This window comes from Bos indicus x Bos taurus, chromosome 21, assembly GCF_003369695.1.
Source record: "Bos indicus x Bos taurus breed Angus x Brahman F1 hybrid chromosome 21, Bos_hybrid_MaternalHap_v2.0, whole genome shotgun sequence".
In the NCBI taxonomy this organism is placed as follows: domain Eukaryota; kingdom Metazoa; phylum Chordata; class Mammalia; order Artiodactyla; family Bovidae; genus Bos; species Bos indicus x Bos taurus.
In genome coordinates this window covers 64,552,318-64,577,277 of record NC_040096.1, presented here as the reverse complement: position 1 = coordinate 64,577,277, position 24,960 = coordinate 64,552,318, and the positions used below count along the sequence as shown (strand labels likewise).

General features: G+C 55.3%; 1 protein-coding gene across 4 annotated transcripts in view; it reads right to left on the bottom strand.

Moving 5' to 3' along the window:
• The window catches only part of EML1 (EMAP like 1), a 204,387-nt gene extending 180,122 nt beyond the window's left edge, over positions 1 to 24,265 (bottom strand). The window contains exon 1 of one of the 4 annotated variants that reach the window (XM_027522086.1): positions 24,159 to 24,265. Coding sequence is in view for 3 of the 4 variants with exons in the window: in XM_027522080.1 (XP_027377881.1) it covers positions 20,994 to 21,021 (28 nt within the window). In the remaining variant the exon portion in view is untranslated. Of the gene's footprint in view, positions 1 to 20,993; positions 21,217 to 24,158 lie in introns of those variants that run through there. The other 3 variants (XM_027522080.1, XM_027522085.1, XM_027522079.1) reach the window with 3 other exon arrangements.
• Positions 24,266 to 24,960: the final 695 nt, after the last annotated feature.

The following is a 24,960-nucleotide window of genomic DNA, read 5'->3' as shown; positions in this document are numbered from 1 at the left end:
TTTAAGGATGTGTTTAGAACCTCCTGTAGCTCAAAACCATCTCACCGTCCACTTCATCATCTGAGTTCAGGTTCCCAAAGGATCAGCAGCCCACAAAGAATGCCAAGGAGCCTGGAGGACGCTCACCGCGGGGAACTCCGTCCAGAGCCTCCCTCAGCGTCCTGGGCTCCAAGCCAGGCGGTGACTCATGCCCGAGCAGGACAGAGTGGCCTTGACCACCAGCCCACCCCACCCACGCCCCTGCGTCGGCAGGGTGGGGCCACAGCTGCCCCTGCTGTGACTTGGATTTATCAGCGTGGGTCCTGGAGTCGGCCCTGTTCGTCGGTGCCTGTCCTTGCCCATGTTCCTGGCCTGACCCCTCCACACACTGAGACTCCCCCTAAAGCACAGGTGATTGGCATTGGCCAATGGAAGCTCATGCCGTCAGAGATGCCACCTTGAGAAGCCCAGGGAAGGTCCTCATTGTACCCACCTGGGGCCCAGCTGGCACCTGGTGACCCCACCAGAATAACTCCATGCCCAGGCTCCAACTCACTGAAAACCATCCCAGGTCAAGACGCTGCCCGCTTGCTGAGCTCGTCAAGGCTGGGAGAGGGGCTGCGGGGTAGCAGGCTGCTGCTGCCCCGGGCACCCCCGTGAGCTCGCCAAGCTGCAGTTCCTTCCCCTGTGAAACAGCACATCCCTGGGCCGGCCTGGACTCTGGGCCTGGTTCCTGCCCCACCTCTCTCAGGCCACACCTTCTCCAGGCAGTCCCTGCACCTCTCAGAACCGCAGAAGCATCTTAGTTTCCCATCCCTGTCCCATGGGGGTGAGGGATGGAGTTCCCCTGGTGCAGGTCCTCAAGCTTTGAGGGGGGGACCAGGAGGGGCCCTCCGTTTCCCAGGAGGGAAGTGGCCCCAAGATGGGGAGGAGGCTGACCCAGCCCACACCCCCAGCCTGAAGCCGTGACGGAACATTTTCCGTTGCCCCCGCCCCATTAAATGCTTTCTTCCATAGTCGCCACTGCCAAACACCTACGGTGTGCCAGGCACTCAGCAGGTTTGCTTCTGGAGCCTCTGAGATGATCATAGAGGTAGGCAGGGATACCACAGACGAGGCAATGAGGGCTCAGAGAGGTTAGGCGTCTTGCCTGAGGACACACAGCTTATGAGACCCGAGATTGAAAACCCGGGTCTTTGCAGTGACGCCTGGCTTCTCCAAGCAGCGTCAGCCCAGCCCCGAGCTCCCCTGGGCCTCTGGGGCTCCCACACCACCCAAAGCTGCGTAGCTCCCATGGGTCCTCCCTCGGCTCCCTGACACAGCCCAGGTGGCGGGGAGCCCAGGCCAGCTCTTCTATTATTCACACCTCGCTCTGTTTGCCAGCAGGGACCTGGCCCAGAGGTCCCCGCTTTGCCAGGAAAGATAAGGCGTGGACACCTGACTCTTCCTCCTCTGCGCTCCGTCTCCATTTCCCCGAAGAACACGACAGCCTGTTGTTCCTGGCTGAGCGCAGGAGGCAGGACCTCCCTCTCCTGAAAGGCAGACCAGCCGTAAGCAGGATTACAGGGCTAGAGTTACGGCTTTTCCTGGGGGCCACCTGTTCTCTCCTGCAACCCTGCATCGGCACAAGGGGAGGGTGCCTGCCCACCATGGGGGCTCAAGCGGGGCTGCCTTGGCTGCCAGGAACCTGGCTTCACGCGAAGCCCATGAAGCCCATGCAGCTCTTTTCAAGGTCGGTGCTTCGAGTCCCGTATTAGAGGTGAAGAACCCGAGTCTTGCTCAGACCACACAGCTGGTGGATGGCTTTGCTGGGGCTCCCTGCCCCATGCTGGGTGCCAGGCTGACTCATTTTGTCCTCCAAACAAGACTTGGAAGAAATGAACTCATGTATGAGTGAGCCTTGTCCACCCACACTTCTGGGTCTAACTTGATACTTGCATCAAGCAGAAATTGGCAAGAGAATAAAAATTCCAGGCCACCAATGGGAGCCCCTGAGGGTCAGCCTGCAGCTGGCCTGGGAGTGAATCAGAGCCCCTGCCAGGGGTCTGTTGGAGCTCCTGGCTCAATGGACGCCTGCGGTCTCTAAGTGTCATGAGTATCACCAGCGGGGGAGCAGGAGTGGAGAGGTGGCCTTCCAGGCTAGGAGATGGGTCCCTCCCAGCTCCGAGAGACCCCATCAAACTGATGACACTGCTACCCATGCCAAATCAAGGTGATGTCACAAGAAGTGGCTTCGTATTGGGACAAATTATTATCTTCAGAAGATCAACAGGCACTCCAGGGACACCTGGACGTGAACAGAACATGGCAATGTCTTGTGTTTCCCAACCCAAGTGGTGAGAGTCTTTAATATCACCCACTGTAGCTCCACCTGTTTTACACATCAGAAAACTGAGGACCAGAGAGGGGAAGGGATTTATCCATGAGCCCCCAGGACTGAGGAAGGTCTCAAATGAGGGGGGCATTGGTTGGAAAGCTCTCCGGCTATGCATCCCAGCAGCCCTGAAGTTGAACCCTCATGCCTCCCTGGACTAGCCGTGTGATGATCCACATCCTCTGAGCCTCAGTTTTCTTGTCCATAAAATGGAAGTGAGAATAACACCTAGCTAGCAGGGTTGTAAGGCTGGCTTAATAGCTCAGTGGTTAAGAACCCATCTGCCAATGCAGGAGTCTCGTGGGTTCAATCCCTGGGTCAGGAAGATCCCCTGGAAAAGGACATGGCTACCTACTCCAGTATTCTTGCCTGGAGAATCCCAAGGACAGAGGAACCTGGCGGGCTACCTTCCCTGGGGTCGCGAGAGTCGGACACGACTTAGCGACTACACAACAACCACAGCGTTGCAGAGAAAAGATAACAGAGGTAAAGGCCTCGCAGACAGCTGTTGCCCCTAAATGCTTCATAAGGAAGGGCTGCTGGAGGGACAAGGAGCATCAGCAGAATCAGAGAAATAACAGGACAGTTTGTTGGCGGAAAACAACAAAATTCTGTAAGGCAACATCCTTCAGTTAGAAAAAAAGAAAAGACAGTTTGTTGAGCTGTGCCAGGTGCTGGGCATAAAGAGGACTCGCACATAACCGCTGCCCTCAAGATGAGAAGCATGGAGCGATGGAGGCACCCAGAGGAGGCCCCTCCTGCCGGAGAAGGAGCGGGTGGGAGGGAAGAAGGGCGCGCCTGGGAATGATAAGGCATTCCAGGAAGAGGGACCAGCCCGGGTCAGGACCGGGAGGAGAGAAAGGGCGTGGCATGTGTGGCGAGTTCCATCTGCTTGGCGGCACTTGGGATGCAAGGGGGTGGGGTGCTGGCAGTCCTGGGCAGGGAGCCCCGGGGGGCCGGCAGTGTCAGACCACCAGCGAGGGTCAGTGTGTGCCTGGCCAAACGGCTCAGACTCAACTCCAACGGGGAATTCTCCCCGAAGGGGTTCACTTGCTGATGGGGCCCTAGCCCCCTGGGCTGAGACAACAGGTGGCCCCTTGGAAAGGGCAGGGAGGGGTGGGGCGATAGCATGGGGGACAAGGACTCACCAGGCAGGACCCCCCCACCCCCAGCACAGGCGGGGCTCACTGTGCCGCCTTCCTGGCCTCCTCTTCACGGTCATCCCAAGATGAGCCCCGAGTTACAGATGGGGAAACTGAGGCTCGGCCAGGGCCGGCACCGGGCAGGGAGTCACAGCGGGGCTACCTCCCACCCAGGCCTTGCTCTTCCGCACGATGCTGCCCTTCAGCTTCCTGGAGTATTTCTTCCATTATTCATACTGAACTGTATGGGTTTATTTCCTAACTCAAGCTTCACTACTTTAAAAAAACTGCTGTTTCAAAATGTGCATTTTTTAGTCAACGATCTCTCTTGGTAAATGTCACATTGCTCTTGAAAACATGTGGGTTATTTTCAAATATCTTTTGATATTCATTTCTAACATAATTCGGCAGAGATGCGAGAACAGACTCTGTATGACTTCCATACTTTTAGACCATGAAATTTTTTGCACCTTGTTTTATGTCCCTGGATATGTCCCTGTGTCTCCTGGCTTTACAGTCTATGGGAACTTGAATACAATTTGTGTCCTACTGTTGTGTGAAGATTATATAAATCTTCATTATGTTGAATTGGTTCATGGTGCTTTTCAGTTCCGCTATATCCTTCTACTTTTCTGTATATTCATTCTACTAATTTTTGAGTGTTTGATATTGAAACTCCAACTAAAATCTTAATTTATCTATTTAAAAAAAGAGCTGTAGTATATAGTAGGGCTATATGTAACTTTGTTTTGTATTTTGGAAGTCTCCTGTAAATGTGTTATCACACTTTTAAAAAATAAAAAAGTGTGCACTTTTAATACAAATTTTAAAAGGTAGCAGCTGATTCTTCCTGGAGTCAGCCCCCCTGCGCATCACCTCCCACCAGCCCCATTTTCACAGAGTCATAAACCACTTTCTTAAAGGGGGCCCAAGGGGGGATAATTGCCCTTGACAAACTGTGGTTCATCAGCCAAAAGGGTTTGGGCTCTGGAGGCCCAGAGAGACAGCAAGGAATCGCTAGACCCTGAAGCAGGCACTGTTCCCCTGGGACAATGCCCCCCTCCCAGCCTGGACCGACGGGACCAGGACCCTCTCTGCTGTTGCAAGTCTGACCTTTGAGACCCTCACCCTCAGCCTCTCAGGCTCCAAGCACAGGGCTCAGGGATGTGCTGGGGGCACACCTAGACCAGCTGGGTCCTCAGTCCTGTGAGTCTGGGAGGTGCAGGGTGGTCATCAAAGGAGATATTCCTGGGGGGTACTCTGGTTGTTGATAAGGAGCCCTACTGGGGTTCTGTGTGTGTGTGTGTTAGTCAGTCAGTCGTGTCCGACTCTTTACTACCCTATGGACTGTAGCCCACCAGGCTCCTCTGTCCATGGAATTCTCCAGGCAAGAATACTGGAGTGGGCTGCCATTCCCTTCTCCAGGAGGGGATCTTCCCAACCCAGGGATCAAACCCGGGTCTCCGGCACTGCAGGAAGCTTCTTTACCATCTGAGCCACCCGGGTAGCCCCTACGTGGGCTTGAAGAATTACCCGCTGTTGATCTAAAATTCACATTGAAGGGGACACGTGAGTTCTATCCGGTAGCCCCGGTGTTGGTCACAGGAGTCACAAGGGAGTGCCTGCAGATGAACGCACCGTGTGCGTGTCACTGGGGAGTCCAGGGACAAGGACTTGGAACTCGGAGTGTCTTTCTGGGCACAGAAGCAGAAATGCGTCTCCCGGGGCTTGCTGCCTGTGCTGTCTCCAGGCAGAGGGCTCGGAGCTCCCAGAGCGTTTGAGCTAAGAGCCAGCCGATGGCATTTTAAACCTCAGCCACTTACTGGCTCCATCAGGAGTGCCTCAGGAGCGGCTCCATCTGGGACACGGTGATTAACGACTCCAGCCTAGGCTGGCAGAAGGCCTTGGCTTTGACACCTCTCATCTTCTGATGCTCGGAATCACTGGAAATTAACATCTCCACCTGCTGCCCCTTGCTTGTAAAACCCGAGTGAGGTCCCGCCACTCCTCTGCTCTCAACCCTTCCGCGGCTCCCATCTCACTGAGGGTCGAAGCCAAGGACCCCCCTTGGACTGCAAAAAGGTCCTCTACCACCTTCCTGTCCCGCCCCCCAGGCTCATCTCCCCCCATGTCCTTTTCACTCTGCACAAAGCGCCCGCGCTGGTGTTCTTTGTAAAGATCAGGCATCCCCACCCCGGGGCCTTTGCCCCTGCGGTTTCTTCTGCCGGAAACTCCCTTCCTTCGGATATTTCTAGGTTCACCCTTCAAGGCCCCCAGGTTCTTCTCAATTGTCACCTTCTTAGAAAGACCTTCCTGACCTCACTCTCTGCAGTGAGAGAGTGCTCTCTCTCTGGCCTGAGTCACTGCCCTCCAGCTTTATCACCCTGGTCACCACTGTACATCCTTCAGCTGTCTATTTTGTTCGTTGTCTGTACACAGCAGTGTCAGTCCTGGGAGGGCAGGGACCACACATGCTTTACAGCTGATCAACCAATGTTTGTCGAATGACTGCTTGACCAAATGCTGCTGCCGCCTCTGCTTCTGTGCCGGGTCACCCAGGACCTTCCATACAGCAGGCCTTGATTCAAGGACTCACTTTGTAATAGGAAGACCCACATGTGAGGCTATCTCCAGCATCCTAGGGCCTCATCCCCAAGCCTGGATGGTAATGCTTTCTTGACCCCCCACTAGGCCTCTGATCTGGAGGACCCTTCTCTCTCTTACCACCTCCCACTTGTCCCTTAAGACTCAGCTCAGGATCACCTCCTCCAGGAAGTCTTCCCTGACTATCCCTCACAACTTGGAGTCACAGCAGGTGGCTCTCTGGGCTCTCACAGTCCTTCTCAGTTGTCTCCCTGCCCAGCTATGACAGACAGCCCTCTGTGTCCCAGGACCCAACAGTGGCCTGACTGACCACTGGTGCCCAGGACACGACTGGCAGCTAAGTAAACAATGGCTTACATAATTTCTTTTTCTTTTCTTTTAAAATTCTTCTTCATAGAGCCTGGGGTTTCACTGGAAGCTCTTTACAGACACTGGCTCCAGATTGGTTCATTTCACAGGCAGGGAAACTGAGGCCCAGAAGATGGAAGGCATGGGAACTAACTCCTGTCCAGCATGTTCTCTGAACCAATCACCAGTGGCTCAGCAGGGGGTCTCCTCCCCTGCCCGCTCCCCCAGCTGCTATGGGACTTTCAGTGGCTGTGGTTTTGGGCCTCACGGCCTGCACCGAGGCCAGAGCTTGCTGGAATGCTCAGCCCAGACTGAGTCCGTCTGGAGAGAAAAGACTTGGAGCTTTCACAGGAGTCCCGAAACTTCCCTTTCCATCAAAGAGAAAACCTGAAGCACAACGAGAGGGGAGGGCGGGGAGCAGAGGAGCAGGAGGGAGGGAAAAAGGCTGGAGGCTTCAGGCAAGGAGGATGCCGGCTAGCTCTCCCTTGGGATAAAGCCACCTGGGGTCATCTAAGACCCTTGGGCCATTTCCCTGGCTCCCCAGCCAGAGCTCCAGGAGGCTACAAGCTTCTCTGAGGAATCCTATACTGGTGCTTGTAGTGGGCTGAAGACAAGTGGACCTCAAAGATATCAGGCCCCAATCCCTGGACCCTTTGAATACTATATATGAAAAGGGCTTCCCTGGTGGCTCAGATGGGAAAGCATCTCCCTGCAATGCAGGAGACCCAGGTTTGATCCCTGGGTCGGGAAGACCCCCTGGAGAAGGGAATGGCAATCCACTCCAGTATCCTTGCCTGGGAAATCCCATAGATGGAGGAGCCTGGCAAGCTACAGTCCATGGGGTCACAAAGAGTCAGACACAATGACTCTTGTGTGTGTGAGCAACTAACACACACACACACACACACACACACACACATGGAAAAAGGGTCTTTGCAGCTGTGATTAAATGAAGGATCTCAAGACGGGGAGGTTATCCCAGATCACAGGGGGGCCCTAATGCCACCACAGGCGTACTTATAAGAGGGAAGCAGGCAGCGCTTTGATGCACAGAGTAGGCAACGTGGCTGCAGAGGCAGAGATGGAAATGATGGGGCCATGAGTCCAGGCTGGGTGGGTTCACGTCCCAACCTGAGTTACCTGGTTTCAACCTGACTCCCTGGGGCTGGGGTGCAAAAGCCAGGCCCTCTTGTCTCAGACTTCATGGTGCAGCATGTACCCCAGAGCTTTCACAGGACCAGGCTACATGGAAGGTCCTGAGTGACCTGACACAGAAGGAGAGGCGGCAGCAACATTTGATCAGTCAGTCATTCAACAAACATTTACTGATCAGGCACAGCGGAGGCGTGGTCACAGCCTGCACTGTGGCAGACAACGAATAAAAGAAAGCCAGATGTGTTTCTCTCAAAAGTCTGCCCGTGGAGTTGACAGTGTGTATGAATTACTACTGCTTATTTTATTAAACTATTAATAAAATAATAGTTATTAAATATAGTTATTAAATAACTATAATAATTAATAGCTAATAATAATAGTTATAATAGTTACTAAACTATTAATAAAATAGTGACCCTACCCCGTTTCTCTCCCTCCTTACTGCCTTCACCTAAGAGCCTCTCGCAGTAAGCCATGTGCACGGGCTAGAAGCTCTGCTTCTGTCTGATAGAATCCCCCACTCTGCCCTTGACCACGCGTACTGCTGCATCACACTTAGCAGCCACCCTATAAGGCAGTGATCCCCAACCTTTTTGGCACCAGGGCTCAGATTCGTGGAAGACAATTTTTCCACAAACCAAGGAGATCAAACTAGTCAACTCTAAAGGTAATCAATCCTGAATAGTCATTGGAAGGACTGATACTGAAGCTGAAGCTCCAATACTTTGGCCACCTGATGCAAAGAGCCGACTCATTGGAAAAGACCTTGATGCAGGGAAAGACTGAAGGTGGGAGGAGAAGGGGGAGACAGAGGATGAGATGGTGGGATGGCACCACTGACTCAATGGACATGAGTTTGAGCAAACTCCGGGGGATGGTGAAGGACAGGGAAGCCTGGTGTGCTGCAGTCCACGGGGTTGCAAAGAGTTGGACACGACCTAGTGACTGAACAACCACCAAGCGGGGTGGGGGTGGTTTGGGGATGATTTAAGCACATTGCATTCATTGCGCATTTTATTTCCATTATTATTACATCAGCTCCACCTCAGATCATCAGGCGTTAGATCCCAGAGGTCGGGGACCCCTGCCATAATGTATCATCAGCCTTGTTTTGCACATGAGGAGACAAAGGTCCGGGGAGATTATATGACTTTTAAAGACCGCACAGCACCAGGTGGCAGAGCTCACGTGCCAGGGCCAGCCTGATTCCCTGTCCCTGCCTCCCACCTGTGCCCCACGTGACTGTAGACCCAGTAGAAGGACCAGGAAACACCTGGGACCCCTGCCAGCTGCAGCATCCACCCCAGCCCCGGGGCCTGGGGTCCCCCTGGGATATGACCCGCCCTGCCCAGACTGTCGACTCAATTGAACATTCCAGGGTGGGCTCCAGTAGAGAATTTGATTGTTCCCTCCGGGGCGGCCTAATGAGCTTGCTGTCCGGAGGTGCATTTGTTTTCCACCCATGACGATCTGACTGCCTTCCCTCACCTCCCGCCCGGCTCCTGGCTCAGGTTTCCGCTACACAATCGGCCTGACCATCGGCACCTCCGCCAGGCCCCAGGCTCCCGCCCAATCTCGTGGGAGGACGCTCCTGGCCCAGCTCCAGGGTTCTCTATTGACAGACGCAAGCGTGCAAGTCCAGGAAGGGCAACGTCACAGCCCCAGTGAGCAGCCAAGGGGAAGAGGCCAAATAACTCACGATAAGAAAAACCACAGGTGCCCCCCCCCAGAAACCCAGATGACGGCCCAGCTTGTCCTCCCTGTGCATGTGGTCTGGACACCTGCCTCGTCTGCATTTCACCAGGCTGCAGAGGTGCGGCCGGGTTGCTTGGGCTGCCCAGCTGAGCAGAGGTTCAAAGCTGGTCAGGAAATCATCCAGGGTTGGGGCAGGGCCAGTCAGCACCTTCTCTGTTAATGTTTGTCCCTTTCGTTTGGCGCTTGCAGAAACTTCTGGATTTCCACCTTTCTCCCGATCCCTCCTCCACACCAGCCCTCAGAGGTAGGGCTCGGAGCTCAGTCTGCAGCTTCAAGCAATGTTTGCCGGCAGCTTCTCTGCACCAGGACCCTGGAATTATCTCACTGAATCCTCACCACAGCCTGGGAGGCAGGTCCTTCTGTCATTATGCCCATTTTACAGATGAGGAAACTGAGGCATAATGTCTGAGAGCCGAGAGGTGATGGCCAAGAAGCATGGGAAAAGATGCTCAGCGCCATTAGTCACTAGGGAAAAGAAACCAAAACCACCATGAGGGACTTCCCTGGTGGTCTGGTGGTTAAGAATCTGCCTTACAAGGCAGGGGAAGCAGGTTCAAACCCTGGTCGGGGAACTAAGCTCCTACCTGCCACAGGACAACTAAGCCTGTGTGCTGCAAGTGAAACCTGACACAGACAAATATAAATACATAAAATAAAATATTTTTTAAAAATACCCATAGTGAGGCACCATTTCACACCCACTGGGACGGCTGGAATCAGAAAGATCACAACAGGGCTTCCCTGGCGGCTCAGTGGTAAAGAATCCACCTGCCAGGGCAGGAGACGTGGGTCTGATCCAGGAAGATCCCACACACCTCAGGGCAACTAAGCCCATGCGCCACAACTACCGGGTCTGTGCTGGACAGCCCAGGAGCTGTAGCAACTGAAGCCCTCGTGCCCTGAAGCCTGTGCTCTGCAACGAGAAGCCCATGCGACTACAGAGTAGCCGCTGCTCAGCACAGTGAGAGCCTGCTCAGCAGCGAAGACCCAGCACGGCCAACGATAAATAAAAAGAAACGTTAGAAAAATAATAAAAGAAGCAGGAGTGATGAAATCTCTTTGAAAAGATCATAACAAGTTCCAGAAGGATGTGGGGCTATCAGGACCCTCATACGCTGCTGGTGGGCATGTACACAGTGCAACCACTTTGCAGTCAAATGCTGCACCACTGATGCACCCGCTGGGGCAGCCTCTTTGGAAAATACTCTGGTCTTTTTTTTTTTTTTTCAAAAAGTCAAATGCGGTTCTGGGAATTCCACTTCCAGCTGTGTAACAACCCAGGAGAGATAAAGACCCGTGTCCACGTAGAAACTCGTGCACGACCATTCACAGCAGCATTATCTATAATAGCCAAAAAGGAGAGGCAAGCTAAATGCTCATCCACTTAAGAATGGACAAATAAAGCGAGGTTTAGAACTGCACAGTGGGACACTATTTGTCCACAAAAGGGAGTAGAGCACCGACACACAGCCAAACATGAACGAGCCCAAAAGCGTGACGCTGAGAGAGCAGCTGATCACAGAAGGACATGTATCGCACGATCCCCCTTACGTGAAATGTCCAGAATCGGCAAATCGATAGAACCGGAAAGTAGAGTAGTGGTTGCCAGGGGCTGGGGGTTGACTGCTAATGCCTTAGAGATTTCTTGGATTATTATTTAGTAGTTAAGTCGTGTCTGACTCTTTTCTATCCCATGGACCATAGCCCACCAGGCTCCTCTGTCCATGGGGTTTCTCAGGCAAGAATACTGGAGTGGGTTACCATTTCCTTCTCCAGGGGATCTTCCTGACCCCTGGAGGGGTCGAACCCGCATCTCCTGCATTGGCAGGTGGGTTCTTTATCCCTGACCCATCAGGGAAGCCCAGGGGTTTCTTTGTCATCAGGAGGTGATAAAAATGTTCTAAAATTGACTGTGGAGATGGTTATAAAATTCAGGTCAAATGGGTGAGTTGTATGGTATGTAAATTACATCTCAATAAGGCTGTTAGCAAAAAATTTTTAAAGTGATGGCCCAGGACTCTCCACAGAGCCTGCAGCTCTGAAAGTCACTGGTTCTACCCTCCGGCCACCCTGTGAGAGTCAGAGGGGCCTGAGCTCAACTTCCCTGGGGGACTCACCCCCCAGCCGATCCCACAGTCTCAAGGCAGGCTTGGGTGCCTGGACCCCCGCGTGCTCTGAGCAATGACATGGTCTCCTGCTCTTCTGGGCGAAGGCCGCCCCCAGACCCCACAAGACGGAGAAATCTGGCTGTGTCCACTCCTCCCCTGGGTGTGCCCTGGTGGATGTTGATCAAAGGTGAGTGGGGCTCCTCCCAGGCACCCAGGACTGGAACAGTCTCTTGATGGCTCAGCTACAAGTCCTGGTGGAACCTATTTATAGCACTTTGCCTCCTGGGTTGGAGTCACGGCTGAGGCTCCTCCTCTCTCAACAAGTTTCCAGATGGAAAGAAAAGGGAAGGAATGCATGGGGGCTGCGGGATGGGTGTGCTGCAAAAGCCCTGTGTCTGCCTCCCACAGCGCTGAGTGCTGGATTTCCTCCTGGCCACTGGACAGCGCTCCCAGACATCAGGAAGGTGCACCAGCTAGGCAGGCTTCCAACTTCCGGGTTGGAACTCAGTGGCAGTCCCTCACCCAGCGGTGTCCAGGCCTGTGAGAGGGGCTCAGTGTCCCTCGCAGAGCTGTGATGGGGTAGCAAGTGCAAGTGGGAGGGAGCCACCCAGAGCAGGACACACAGCCGATGCTCAGTAAACCAGGGCCCGTGGTCTTTGGTGCTTCTCTCTGGGAGGAACTGGGAAGGCTGGGATGGCCAAGGGGTGTGGCCACAGTCCAGGCCCTGTTCCAGCCTCAGCCACACTTCTTGGGCATGAAGGTGCCCAGAGCACCCACCAGCAGCAGTTTGGGGATGCAGTGTAGCCCTGGCCATGGAGGATGTGGCTGAGCCCACCCTGGTCCAGGCGCAGAGCCAAGGGCCGCGCTTGGCTCACTCACCAAGTGAGCGGGGAACCGCTCCAGAGAGATGCTGAGCCATTCAAGGCCCCTTGAGCATCCTAAGATTCTGCTACAGGAAAGACTATCTCATGGGACACTCCTGGGCCTAGATTCTCATGGAAACCTCTCTAGCAAGAGCAAAGGACTTGCTGGAGGTCACTGAGCACTTTAGTATCAGGACCGAGCTCAGGTCCAGGTGTTCAGTCTTCAACTCCAGTGCTCTCCCCGGCAGACCCTTGCCTTCCAAAGAAATTCAGAGGGAATCTCATCTGCTGTCTTGTCTCCTGATAAAAGCCCTTCTCCCAGGCCTGCTCCCTGATCTACTGGCCTTCTTTGGAAAGGACTGAAAGCCTCCAGGCCCCCTTCAGGCTGCAAGGCTGCTCAGTGCGAAAGAGGAGCCCTGGATGGGGCCAGCACACTTGCATCCTGGCTCTGTCTCCGCCACTGTGTGCTCTGGGGCAAGTCATTCAATGTCTCTAAACCTCAGTTTGCTCATCTGTAAAATGGAACAACAGTGTTTACCACATAGGGTTATAAGGAGAATCATGCAGAATTAGGTATGTGAAAGGACTTAGGAGAAGGGGAGGCAGCATTTATGCAGTGCCTACTATACACATTCTCCTCTACTGCTCTCATAACTTGAGCCTAGTAGCACTGTGGAGAAGGAAACTGAAGTGGGTTGTCGAAGGCAAGTCTGTGGGAGGAGACCCAGTTCTCCACTCCCACCACAACACCTGGCGGGACACATGAATCGGGGTCCACTCAGACTGCGAGCTCACCCCTCCAGCGAGAAGTGGCAGGAAGGGTGTTTTCAGCAAACGCACCAGTGCTTTGACATGTTTTTCCACCTGAAATAGATGCGACAGGATTCCTAGAAATGTGTTTAAACCTGGTAGAGAGTACTCTAAACAGCTTGGCTTAGACATTGAAATATGGGGCCCAGAACTGCAAGAGCGTCCGCACCCCAACACGGAGTCCAACAAACTCAAACTCTAGTTTTAAGTCTTGGATTTGGGTGACATCATCAACTTCTGGAAAAGGGCTCGGACCAACTCCAGTCTCTGCAAACATTATTTTTAAACCAGGTCTGATCTCATCATGCATGTGTTGTTCCTTGCCACAGGCCTCTGTTAGGCTGCATGTTTTTATTTAAATTTGCTTAGTTGTATACTCGGAGAAGGCAATGGCACCCCACTCCAGCACTCTTGCCTGGAAAATCCCATGGACGGAGGAGCCTGGTAGGCTGCAGTCCATGGGGTGGCTGAGAGTTGGGCATGACTGAGTGACTTCACTTTCACTTTTCACTTTCATGCATTGGAGAAGGAAATGGCAACCCACTCCAGTGTTCTTGCCTGGAGAATCCCAGGGACGGGGGAGCCTGGTGGGCTGCCGTCTGTGGGGTCGCACAGAGTCGGACACGACTGAAGCGACTTAGCAGCAGCAGTTGTATACTATTAAAGGGCTTCCCCTGGTGGCTCAGCAGTAAAGAACCCACCTGCCAATGCAGGAGATGCAAGATCAATCCCTAGGTCAGGAAGACCCCCTGGAGAAGCAAATGGCAACCCACTGCAGTATTCTTGCCTGGAGAATCCCATGGACAGAGGAGCCTGGCGGGCTACAGTCCATGGGGTCGCAAAGAGTAGGACACGATTTAGTGAGTAAACAGCAACGACATACTAAAGTCTGGTGGGGAAGCTTGTAACTAAACCGACGATGCTGAATTATTTGGTGATGTCGCAGAATCAAGGAAACAGGGTCTGACCGAGAAGGATGAAGTACAGACTCACAATTTTTGTTTTCCAATATATTTCCATAACCATTTCCTTCTAAAATCACATCCTATGTTTTTATCCGATGGTCTCAGTGATTAAACTGGCTCATGGATATCCATCCCAGCTCCCTCTTTTGTGCCTGAGGGAATAATAAATCAAGAGAGTTTTTGGCAACAAGCAGCTAAACATTTCTCTTGCTTCTGCTTTTCCTCGCTGATGCTGCGACCAGATCTTTCAGAAATTTATTTTTGGACTTTTAAAGGCAAGTTCAGATCTGAGGGAGAGAACGTGTTTTGAGAAATCTTGCCTCTGGTTTTGAGATCTGCTCATCAGAAACACATACGTTTCAGAGGCTAATTGACCATCGTGCATAAGATATGCTCTGAGCATTTCATAATTAAAATAGGCTATTTTTTAAAAAGTCATTTGGGGGTGGTGGGAGGGAGGCTCAAGAGGGAGAGGATTTATGTATACATGTCGCTGGTTCGTGTTGTTGTACAGCAGAAACTGACACAATATTATAAAGCAATTCTTGTTGCTCAGTCTCTAAGTCGTGTCTGACTCTTTTGAGGTCCCCTGGACTGTAGCCCACCAGGCTCCTCTGTCCATGGGATTCTCCTGGCAAGAATACTAGAGTGGGGTGCCATTTCCTTCTCCAGGGGATCTTCCTGACCCAGGGATCGAACCCGCATCTCCTGCGTGGCAGCTAGATGCTTTTACTACTAGGCCACCTGAATGTGTAAAGCAATTATATGCCAGTTTTTAAAAACTAAATCTAAAAAGAGAGAGGGAAACTTTTTTTAAAGTCAGTTGGGAAAAAAAGTTAATAGGGTGCAGATACTACTAATCCATTCCGTAAGGGAGCTCTGTACCCACCCTCTTGCCATTGGGTGTGGCCATAGCACTTGCTTTAGCCAATGAAATGCCAGTAGAGATCATATTGACCACTTCTAGGTGGGCGCGTTTAACTGCCAGTGTGAAGCCTCCACCCCTTGCTTTATCTGCCTTATGATGGGAAAACTGGGTCCCTGTGGAGGCATCACACCTGCCAAGCCAACACGTAGGTGACCTGCCCTGGAGAGTCACCCAGACCTGCAGTAAACTTTGCATGAGTGAGGAATACATCTGTGTTGCTTTAAGCCACTGCGATTTGTGTTTTCCATAGTATACAAGCCTGTCGGAGTGATAGAGTCAGTACAAACCCAAAGCGGCTGTCTTGACCAATGCAAAACTGGAAATCAGTAGATACAGAAACTGGTGACTGACATGGGCCAAAGATGTGTTATTATTTGTACCTTCCTGCGTGCTAAGTCGCAGAGTCAGACACGACTGAAGCGACTAAGTATGCACGAAGGTATGGATAATAACAGATATCTTTGGCCCATCTCAGCTACCAGTTTCTGTACTTTATTTTCCCTGCATAGTTTCAAAAAAAACCAAAAAACAGACAAATGGTTGCAGACACCAACAGCTTTGGGTCATTTAAAAAATATAATTGAAACTATTTAAAATGTATCTTGCTATCTCAAGGATGCTCATTTAGAATGGACCCAATACTTTTAAAGAGCAGAAGTGGATATTTTATTTCCAGGAGGAATTCCTAACGGCTTCTAAGCTATATTTCTTGTCATGAGTGTAAAAGCTCCCGGGGGTGCTTCAAGAGGCTGGAATGGGGACAGCAGCCACGTGGATTTATTCATTTGCTCTTCAGAGATTCTCGGGCAGGGGTGAGGGCTGACACAGAGGTGGCAGGGCTCCTGAGTCCTGCTTGATGTCCCAACACAGGACACACGTGAGAGCTGTGTGCTCACCTGTAGGATTCTATGGGGATAAAGGCAGACCAAAACAAACCCTGAGACCAGAAAGGGAAGGAGGCTTGTCTCAGGTCACACGCGATGAGCCCACAACACATCTCCTACCACCCAAGTTTCTATGAGCGGGACAGTGGCGTCCAGGTTGGCACCGGTCAAGCTGTTTCAACAAGAGGAAGAGATGGTGGGGTGGGGTGGGGCACTCCAGGGGTGCGGGGTCCCTGGGGCTGCAGATTCCGGGGAAGGGTCCTTGGAGGAGGCAGGACCCCACCAGCCTGGACAGCGGGCCTGCTCCGAGCAGCAGGAGGGAAGGTGGGAAGCCTGCACGCAGGTGCCAAGGGGCCTGTGTTGGGGAATCGAGTCCTGGCTCATCACTCCCTAGCCAGTGACCCTGAGCCAGTCTTTCTTTCTCTTGGGGCTCAGTTTGCCCCTCCACGACATGGGGATCCATGGGTGGGAAGCGTGGACAGGGAGTCTGGTGTGAACCGTGACGCTGGGAACCGAGGAGGGTGGTAACGGGGCATCGTCTGGAAGGTCCTCATTTGCCCCTGACCCCAGCCTCCTGCGCCAGATCAGATGCTCCTCGGGTTAAACCCCTCCTGCCGTCGCCAGCACAGCACCCGGACTACCAAGGGCCGTGGGTTACAGACTCATTCCTGGGGTCAGGAGGCTGCTGCCCATGCCTCCCCTGGCCCCGGTTTACAGGAGTTTGACCGTGACATCTCATCTAACCCCCACATCACCCCTCGAGGTCATGGCGTCACCTCCACTTACAGATGAGCCGACTGACGGTCAGAGAGGAGAATGACCCGCCTGTGTCCAGGGAGCAGGTCTGCCTGACCCTGGAAATCATCCTCTAGGGACTCCAACAGGATGTGCAAACCAACCTCTGGAGCTTTGGCAGGTCACCCCACCCCACCTCCAGGCCCCTGACCCACCTAGCGGGAGAGGCAGCATCCAGCCTCAACATTCCCCCCACCTTCTCCCCCCAGCACTTTTCAGATCCTTCCATTCTCCCCCCAGTGGGCCTCACCCCATCTGCTCAGGACCTACGTCACCAGCATTCTCCTGGGCCTCCTGGCCTCTGGAGTCTCTCCTGACCCTGCACCCCTACACGGAAGCAATCCAGGCGCCTCCCCGATTCAAGACCTTGCTGGCTCCCTGTTGGCCATAAAAACAGAGCCCAGTGACCTGTCTGGGGTCGGGGGCAGCCCTCACTGACAGGAGGGGAGCCAGGTAGAGAGATGCTGAGGCCTGGGGCCAAGCTCACCTCTCCTGGGAGAAGACCCTTCCTCTCCAAGAGCGGGGCTTGAATAGTAAAAGCATTTTGCTTTTATCTCCTCATGGAGATGCTCAGCACAGACCCGGGCCCTGAGGCTGGTCAGTAACCACAGAGGAGAGCAGAAAGCAGCCCATTACTCAGAGGGAGGTGGGGGCTCCCTGCACCCTGGCAGGGGGCCCGCCATGATGACCGGGAGAAGGAAGCTCGGGCATGTTGTCTCCGGGCTCTGGGATGCCAGGAGCTGAGTGAGAAACGGGGTGGCCACCCCGACATCAGCCACCACCTGCCCTAGAAAAACCACTTCCCACTGTGCAAACAGTGTGATGCAGACCCCAGGGCTGGGGGCTGGGGTGGGTGGGCAGTGGGATTGATGGAAGGTTTTACAGGAGGAGGAAAGAGGTCACTTTACTGGCTGAGTGCTTCCTCGGGTTAGGGGTGTCTGTCCTCGCCACACCCGCCAGGGCAGGACAAATGTCCACCTGTCACTGAGGCTCAGAGAGGTTAACTGCTTTGCCCAAAGCCACAGAGCCAGGGAATGGCAGAGCAGGGATTCAAGCCCTGGGCTCTGATGGACCTACATTCGGGTGCTCTGCTCCGAATCCAGTGGCCTGTTCTTGGGTGCTTGGAATTATAAAGCTGCTTTGCTGGAAACTTTCCCAAACATGGGAGGATCGGACGGCACAGGGGCTGGACTCTCTTCCTGTGGAGCTCCAGAGCTGAGAGGTCAGAGGTACCGCAAGGTCAGCGGCAGGGAAAGCCAAGCAGCAGACCCAGGATGTGAGGAGCCCCTCTACCCAGGCCCGTGATGGCACCTACATACACCGTCTCCAGTGAGGGACGTGGCAAGGACCCACTGTACGGATGAGGAAGCTGGGCCTCAGGGCGGAAGTGACCCATCCAGCACTCCGTGTCGCCAAGGGGCAGAGCCAAGTCTGGAAGCCAGGCGACTTTAGGGGAAGCACCTTCCCTGGACCCGGTGACAGACGCAGTTCTCGGAGCAGGCGAGCTCCTGCTATAAATATGATGCTGACTCCCGGTAAGCTTAGCCTCCAGGCTCCCCTGCCCAGGCTCAGGGCCATAAATCCTGGAGCAGGCCACCTGCCACTGTGCTCTTCGGCTGGGGAATCGTCCTGACAACCCTAGCAGGGTACCACGATTTTTTGACAGGCTCCGAATCATTGGAGGCAATGTTGGGCTAGCAGTCTCCCAGATGAGAAGGGCCATTGCTCAGAGGAGAGCCGAAAAGTCCTGCAAGATGGCCAGCCTCCCCACCCCCAGGGGAGCAGGGGGCGGTTTCCTAGAAAAGGCATCCGACCTGATATCTGCACAGACAGGGGCTAGGAAGCTGGGTTTGAAGCCCAGCTCTACCACTGACCAGCTGGGTAACTTTGGACGAGTCTGTTTGTCTCTCTGAGCTTTGGTTTCCTTAGTTATATAGTGAAGTCCATGCCACCGATCTCCAGGGATTAAACAGACGGCGTGTCCACAACGGCTGGGACACAAGACACAGCAGACAGCCTGGTCCCTTTGCTTCCTTGTTTGGGTCACAGCTCATTTACTGGTTGAATAATAAAAACAGCAGCTGACAATAAGCCTGGCATGATTCTCAGTGTGCTGCATGCTCTTGGTCACTTAATTCTCCCTGGAACTTAAAGCGCTGATATCCTACTATTGTCCCCATTTAACAGATGAGGGAACTAAGGTTCCGCACCCTTGAGTAATCCGCCCAAGGTCACACAGGTTGTAGGCGCAGAGCTGAGAACTTTTCCTGCTGTCCACACGGGCACAGAGACTGGTTACTGAGAACAGGTGGAAATATTTCACATCAGCCTGCCTGGCCTAATCACTGCTGCACAGAAGGAATCCGAGAAAGACTGGAATTGCAGATGACACAGCCCAAGAGATTCCATTCCCACCCCGACCCCTACCTCCGCCATAAGCAAGCATGCATCCCTGCACCCAGGAGCTGTCTTTACTCCTGCCAACCTGGAGTGATCACAGCACATCAGACAGCAAAGACGGTCACACAGCATCCTAAAGGCGGGAAGCCAGGAGTCGCCGGCCCAGCCAGGGTGGGCAGGGCAAGGATGCTGCCCGCCAGCCTCCAATCCAGCGGACCTTCTCCCAACCCTGACAGGGAAGGCAGTCTGCCTCCAGGCTCCAGGCCACACACACACACATGCTCAGTACCCATTCCATTGCCCTGATGGGTTAATATTGTCCTGGGCTTCCTGAAATACCCATCCCCACAGCAGGGTGGTTTTACAAGCTGCTAAAAGCAGGGCCATGTCCCCGGCGGAGGGAGAGAGCTATTCCGGGTTGGTGTCAGGTGTGGGCAGAGCCAGCCAGAAAAGGGCCTGTCTGCACCCCCTGTACCGCCCCCACCCCCGCCCCATGCTGGCTCCTTTACAACCACGGCGGACAATTCCTGGCAGTCAGCGCCACTAGCGCCCAGCAGAAGAGGGTGAGGTCAGGCCAGCTCTGTCGGTATCCCCCTCCCCAAACACACACACACCCTGTTCCACGCTTGACTCGGCCAGGCCCAGGCAGGGAACCGTCCGGCAGATACCGTGCAGAGTGGGGTCTCACGCTGTTGCCCCCAGCTCACCCGAGGCCCTCTCTCCATCACAGTCTGACGTGCCCAGATTCTCCATGGTGGGTAAGGAATCCGTGGGCCACAGTCATGGCTAAGGCAACGAGGCGCGGCTGGAGGGGGCCCGGCGGGGCTGCCCAGACCCGAGGGCTTCTAGCGCCAGCCTGGGACCCCCCACTTGCCGTTCCCACAAAGACACCGCTAAGCGCTCGCCGCACACCTGCAGACACTTGCATGCATCCTCGCTGTCAATCTCCACAACCACCTGGGGTTCGTTTTCACCGCCTCCTTCCTCACCTGGAGCCACTGAGGTTCCAGGCCGTTCAGCCACTTGCCCAAGGTCAGCCAACTTGGAAGTGAAGGAATGGGAATCGGAACTTGGGCAGCCTGACCCCAGAGTCCCCAAAATGTTCCCTGAATTAAGCCGTCTCCAGCCACCCCCCCAACCCCACCAACCCCACCCCAGGTAGGTTCAGGGTAACGTCCACTTCAGAGGTCGTCTTCAGCTGGACGGAACCAGGGGCCACCAGCCAGGGACACGGGCAGCCAGCCCCCACTGTAGCCCCTCGCCTCGGGCAAGCCAGAGGGCAGAAACAGCTTCCTGCTCTCGCCCCACCGTGTCTGACCACCCCTCCACCTGCCTGGGTCCCTGGCCATTTCCAGCCTAGAGGGTTTGGGCACCCCTGGGTGGAGGGGGTCTGCCTTGTGTAGGCAGATCAGAAGCTCAGAACTTCCTGGTCTCAGACCTCTGGGAGGTCTAATGGAAGCTGTGCGCTCCCCTGTCCCCCATCACCAAGTAAATGTTTATACACACACTCATTTGCACGTGGTTCCAGGAGCCCGCAGCCTGCGCCCACCCAGGGTGCAACGGCAGCCAGGGCCCCTATGCCGCGGGTGGGTCAGCTCCGCAGCCCAGATGACAGTCGGGAGGGTCCGCGGCAGAAACAGCTTCCTGCTCTCGCCCCACGGGGAAGCCGGGGCTGCAGCACTACCGAGCTTTGAGAGTCACGCACCTCCCGCCATACGCACAGCCACCACCCCCCCGCCCCAGGCATCGGGCTCGAGGAAGGGGGTCCAGCCCCGCAGCTGCCTGCAGCCTGCTGTGGGGTGGGGTGGGCCGCGTCCTCGGTGACCAGTGGCCTTGGCTCTGCAACCGGAGCCGCGGTGGGTAAATATAGCGCTGCCACTCACCGGCTGAGGGGCCCTCGCCGTCCGACATGGTGTGGGAGATGGGCAGGCAGCCGGCCACAGCCCGCAGGGACGCTCGGGGACCTCAGCGGCTGTCGCCCACCTGGTGGGGCTCCCGGCTGCGTCCAGTCCCCAGGCGGCGTCCCGCCCCAGCAGGCCCAGCCACCACCACTACCCCCCCACCTCCGCCCCATGCTGGGCCGGGCAGATAAGGAGCTCCAGGGCCAGGAGCCTGCGGGATTGGTGGATAAATCTGGGCACTGCCCTCCCCTGCCCCCAGCCTCTCCGGCAGACTCAGAACGTTGCCGGAGAGACCGCTGCACCCCTGGGCACTCAGTCAGGCTGCAAGACCCCTCTCTGCCAGCCTGGGACCCCAGAGTGCCTGCAAGCTCTCTCCTGGGGACTGGTCCCACGCCCCCAACAGTGAGGGGTACTTAGGATCCTTGGAGAAGGATGAGAGTGAGTGATGCCACCCGGAGCTGCCACACTTGTCCCCTCTCAGCTCTCCCGGGCAGCCACCCCTATTGTCTCCATGTCACAGAGGGCATGACCCATCCAAGGTTCCTCGGCAGGTTAGGGGTGTGACCGGAGCGGGGCTCTGGAGCCACTGGCTCCAAGGTGGCCAGAGGGTGTGTGTCTTGCCTTTGTCTGGGAGATGAGAGCCGTGAACAGCAGGGGCCCTACTGTTCTAACTGCTCCACATGGGCTGGGGGATGGAAAAGGACCCCCAAGGGCAGCCATGTAACTCTGTCTGACACAGAGGGTGCTCAGGAGATACTGGTTGAATGAACATACCACAGCAAGCCCTTAGTTTACACTTGCTCTGTGCTTGCCTTAAGAGCCAACCCACTTCTGCTCCTGGGTCCTCCACAAGGACCAGAGACCAGGGCAATGAGGCAGGTGGAGGGCTCTGGGCTGAGTTCCTAGGGTTGGGTGCCTGTGGCTGCCCACCCCCACCCACCACCCAGGCACGAGGTCAGCACAGAGGCAGTGGAGTGACTGAAAGGGAAGGCTGGTCAGAGAAATCTGACTCCAGTCAGAGAAATCCTGAAGGGCTTCCTGGAAGAGCTGGCATTTGAGTTCCATATTTGACGGATATTACTACTAAGTCGCTTCAGTCGTGTCCGACTCTGTGCGACCCCAGAGATGGCAGCCCACCAGGCTCCCCTATCCCTGGGATTCTCCAGGCAAGAATACTGGAGTGGGTTGCCATTTCCTTCTCCAATGCATGAAAGTGAAAAGTGAAAGGAAGTCGCTCAGTCGTATCCGACTCTTAGCGACCCCATGGACTGCAACCCACCAAGCTCCTGCGTCCATGGGATTTTCCAGGCAAGAGTGCTGGAGTGGGGTGCCATTGCCTTCTCCATATTTGATGGATTAGAAAGCTTTTTTCAGGGGATAAAAGGACATTCCAGGGAGACCAGTAGGTGTGAAAGTAAGAGGCAGGAAAGCTCAACTGGGGAGTGACATGGGGCCCTGAAGGTGTAGGGACCCCAAGGAGAGAAGAAGGTTGGTCCAGGTGGAAGGGGGCATCCAGGGCTGGGGAAGCTAGGGGAGGCTTCCCGGAGGAGGGGGAACATTTTCGTGCCTCAGAAAATGAGGGGCAGGGGTGGAATGGCATTCCAAGGCATCCAGCAGCTCTTCCATTGGCAGTGAGACCTTTCCCAGCCTGGAGACTGGGGGTGGGGGGGTTGAGGGTGTGAGGTGTGAAGGCAGGAGGGGCCCCCTTTCCAGAGATGGGGGCGAGGGCTTAGAGTCACACCAGCTGTCAGAGTGAACAGCAAAGACATTCACTCCCTGGGAGGTGGGTCTAGGCCTCTTGGCCTTTGCCTGTACTATCCCCTTGCTCAGGAATTCCCTGTCTTCTTCTCTAGTCTCCTCCTCTGGGAAGCCCTGTCTTATTGCCCCTAAAGGCTGGTCAGGGGCCCCTACATTCTGCTCTGCAAACTCTGACCTCACTGTGGTCACTGCCTGGTCCTGCCTGTTTCTACCTCTTGGTTGGCTCTTGCTCCTCTGAAAGGTGATGAGCTCACTGTTAGTGGAGGTGTGTAAGCAGGGCTAGACAGCCACTGGCTGGGGACACAGTGCAGAGTTCAGCATCAGGTAGACTTAGATTAAATGTCTCTGGAGTCCTTCTAGGGTAACTTGTCCTGGTCTCCCTGGACCTCTCCCTGTTTTAGCCCTGAAAATCTTCATGCGTCCTGCAAAACTTCTCTCCCAGGCAAACCAGGACTGTTGGTCATCCTGGGTCCCTCCTAAACAAGATTTTCATTTAAGTGAAAAAAAAAAAAAGACAAAACAAGACTATCTGTCTCTGAAGCCCTAAACTGACTCCCATCCCCGCCCCAACCTCCTCCTTCCTTCCCACCATCTAGATGTTATCCTAAGACTGGGATTCTGGAGATAAAAGTGAACACCCAGCTGCCCTGTGCCTTGGGAGGACGTGCAGGGAAGAAAAGAGGCAGGTCAGCAAGGACAGGAAGCTTCCCTGGGCGCCCCTACCTGCAGGGCCGGGGGGAGTCTTGCCTGCTGGGTCTGGAGGACTAACAAGATACTGCAGCAGTCTATGTCCCCAGGGAGGGCCTGGGACAGGCTGGGACCACGTGCCCAGGCCTCCACCCTGCTTTCCCCTGGAGCTGCAGCGGGACAACACGAGTGGGATCAGACTGGCCTCGCTGTGTGGCCTTGGGCCAGTCGTGGTCCCTCTCTGTGCCTCCAATGCCACATCGGTGGAGCATTTACCAGCACCTCCTGTACCCAGCCCCGGGCCAGGCTTGGGGGCAGGGACCCCACAGATTCCCTGCCATCAGACATGCCCAGTCCCGGGGAGGGAGCCGTGGCTCGCAGGCTGGGCTGCTGATGGCTCCTTTGTGTGTGTCCTGCAGTGCATGTGCAGGGCCCCCTAGAGGGTCTCAGGCCCCCCCGAGACTGCCAGAGGCCAGGCCAGGTGCCATGGGCTCGCCCAGCACTGGACAAGCCACCGGGTTACAGAAAGAGCCCCACCAAGGCCCCTAGCATCCTCGGCAGAGGCCTCTCCTCGCCCACTGCCACGTGGGCCGAAGCACCAGGGCTGGGGGCACGTGACGTCAGAGGGGCCGGGCTCCCATGCCAGCTTCCCCTGCCCTCCTCGGTGACTGGGATGGGCTGACCCCCGCCTCGGTGTCTCACCTGGAAGCGGGAGGGGCCTTCGGTGAGGACCGGCACCAAGGCCGAGACGCCCTGGAGGACACTCCACCTCCCACTCTGCAGCCGTCTGTCTGTCTGTCTGCTCCTGAGTCCCACCCAAACCAGCCGCCTGGGGTCCACCCGGCTGGAGCCGGCTCCCTGTGCGCAGGCCACTTCCTCTTCCTGTCCCGGCCCCAAGTCCCTTCCTGTTTTCTTTAGTGTGGGAATGTGTCCTGGGGAAAAAACAACTTGATTCCTCAGCTCTGGAGGTCACTGCCGCAGCCACGGGCCCACTGCATGCGTGTCTGTGAACACGCGTGCAGCAGTGGTGTGGTGCACACCTGTGTGCATGGGAGTGTGTGTATGTGTGTGTACATTCCTGCGTGTGTAGAGGTGGAGCCATGTGCGCACGTGTGTGCACGGTGTGTACTCTTGCACCTCCACCCTCTGTCTGCTCGGTCATCAGCGTCCCTGTCGTCGGACAGCATCCAGGCTGGCGTGGTCTCGGCTCCTGAATGTCTGATGCCGCTTCAGTCACCCACGGGCACTTGTGCTGGGGCCTGAGTGGGACATGGGCACAGCCTCCTGGGGGGCTCACAGGCACGTGGGGGGCAGTGGGGTGAGGGCGGGGCCAGGGAGGAGCAGGCAGGCACCTAGACAGGGAGCCGACACCCGGGCAGGAAGAGGGTCAGCTTCAGAGTGGAGGTCAGCCCTGGCCCAGAGCTTGGGGCATGCAGGGAACAGACGAGGTGCAACAGGGCGAGGGGCAGGCAGGCTGCCCTGCGGCCTTGGCAGTTGGCTGCAG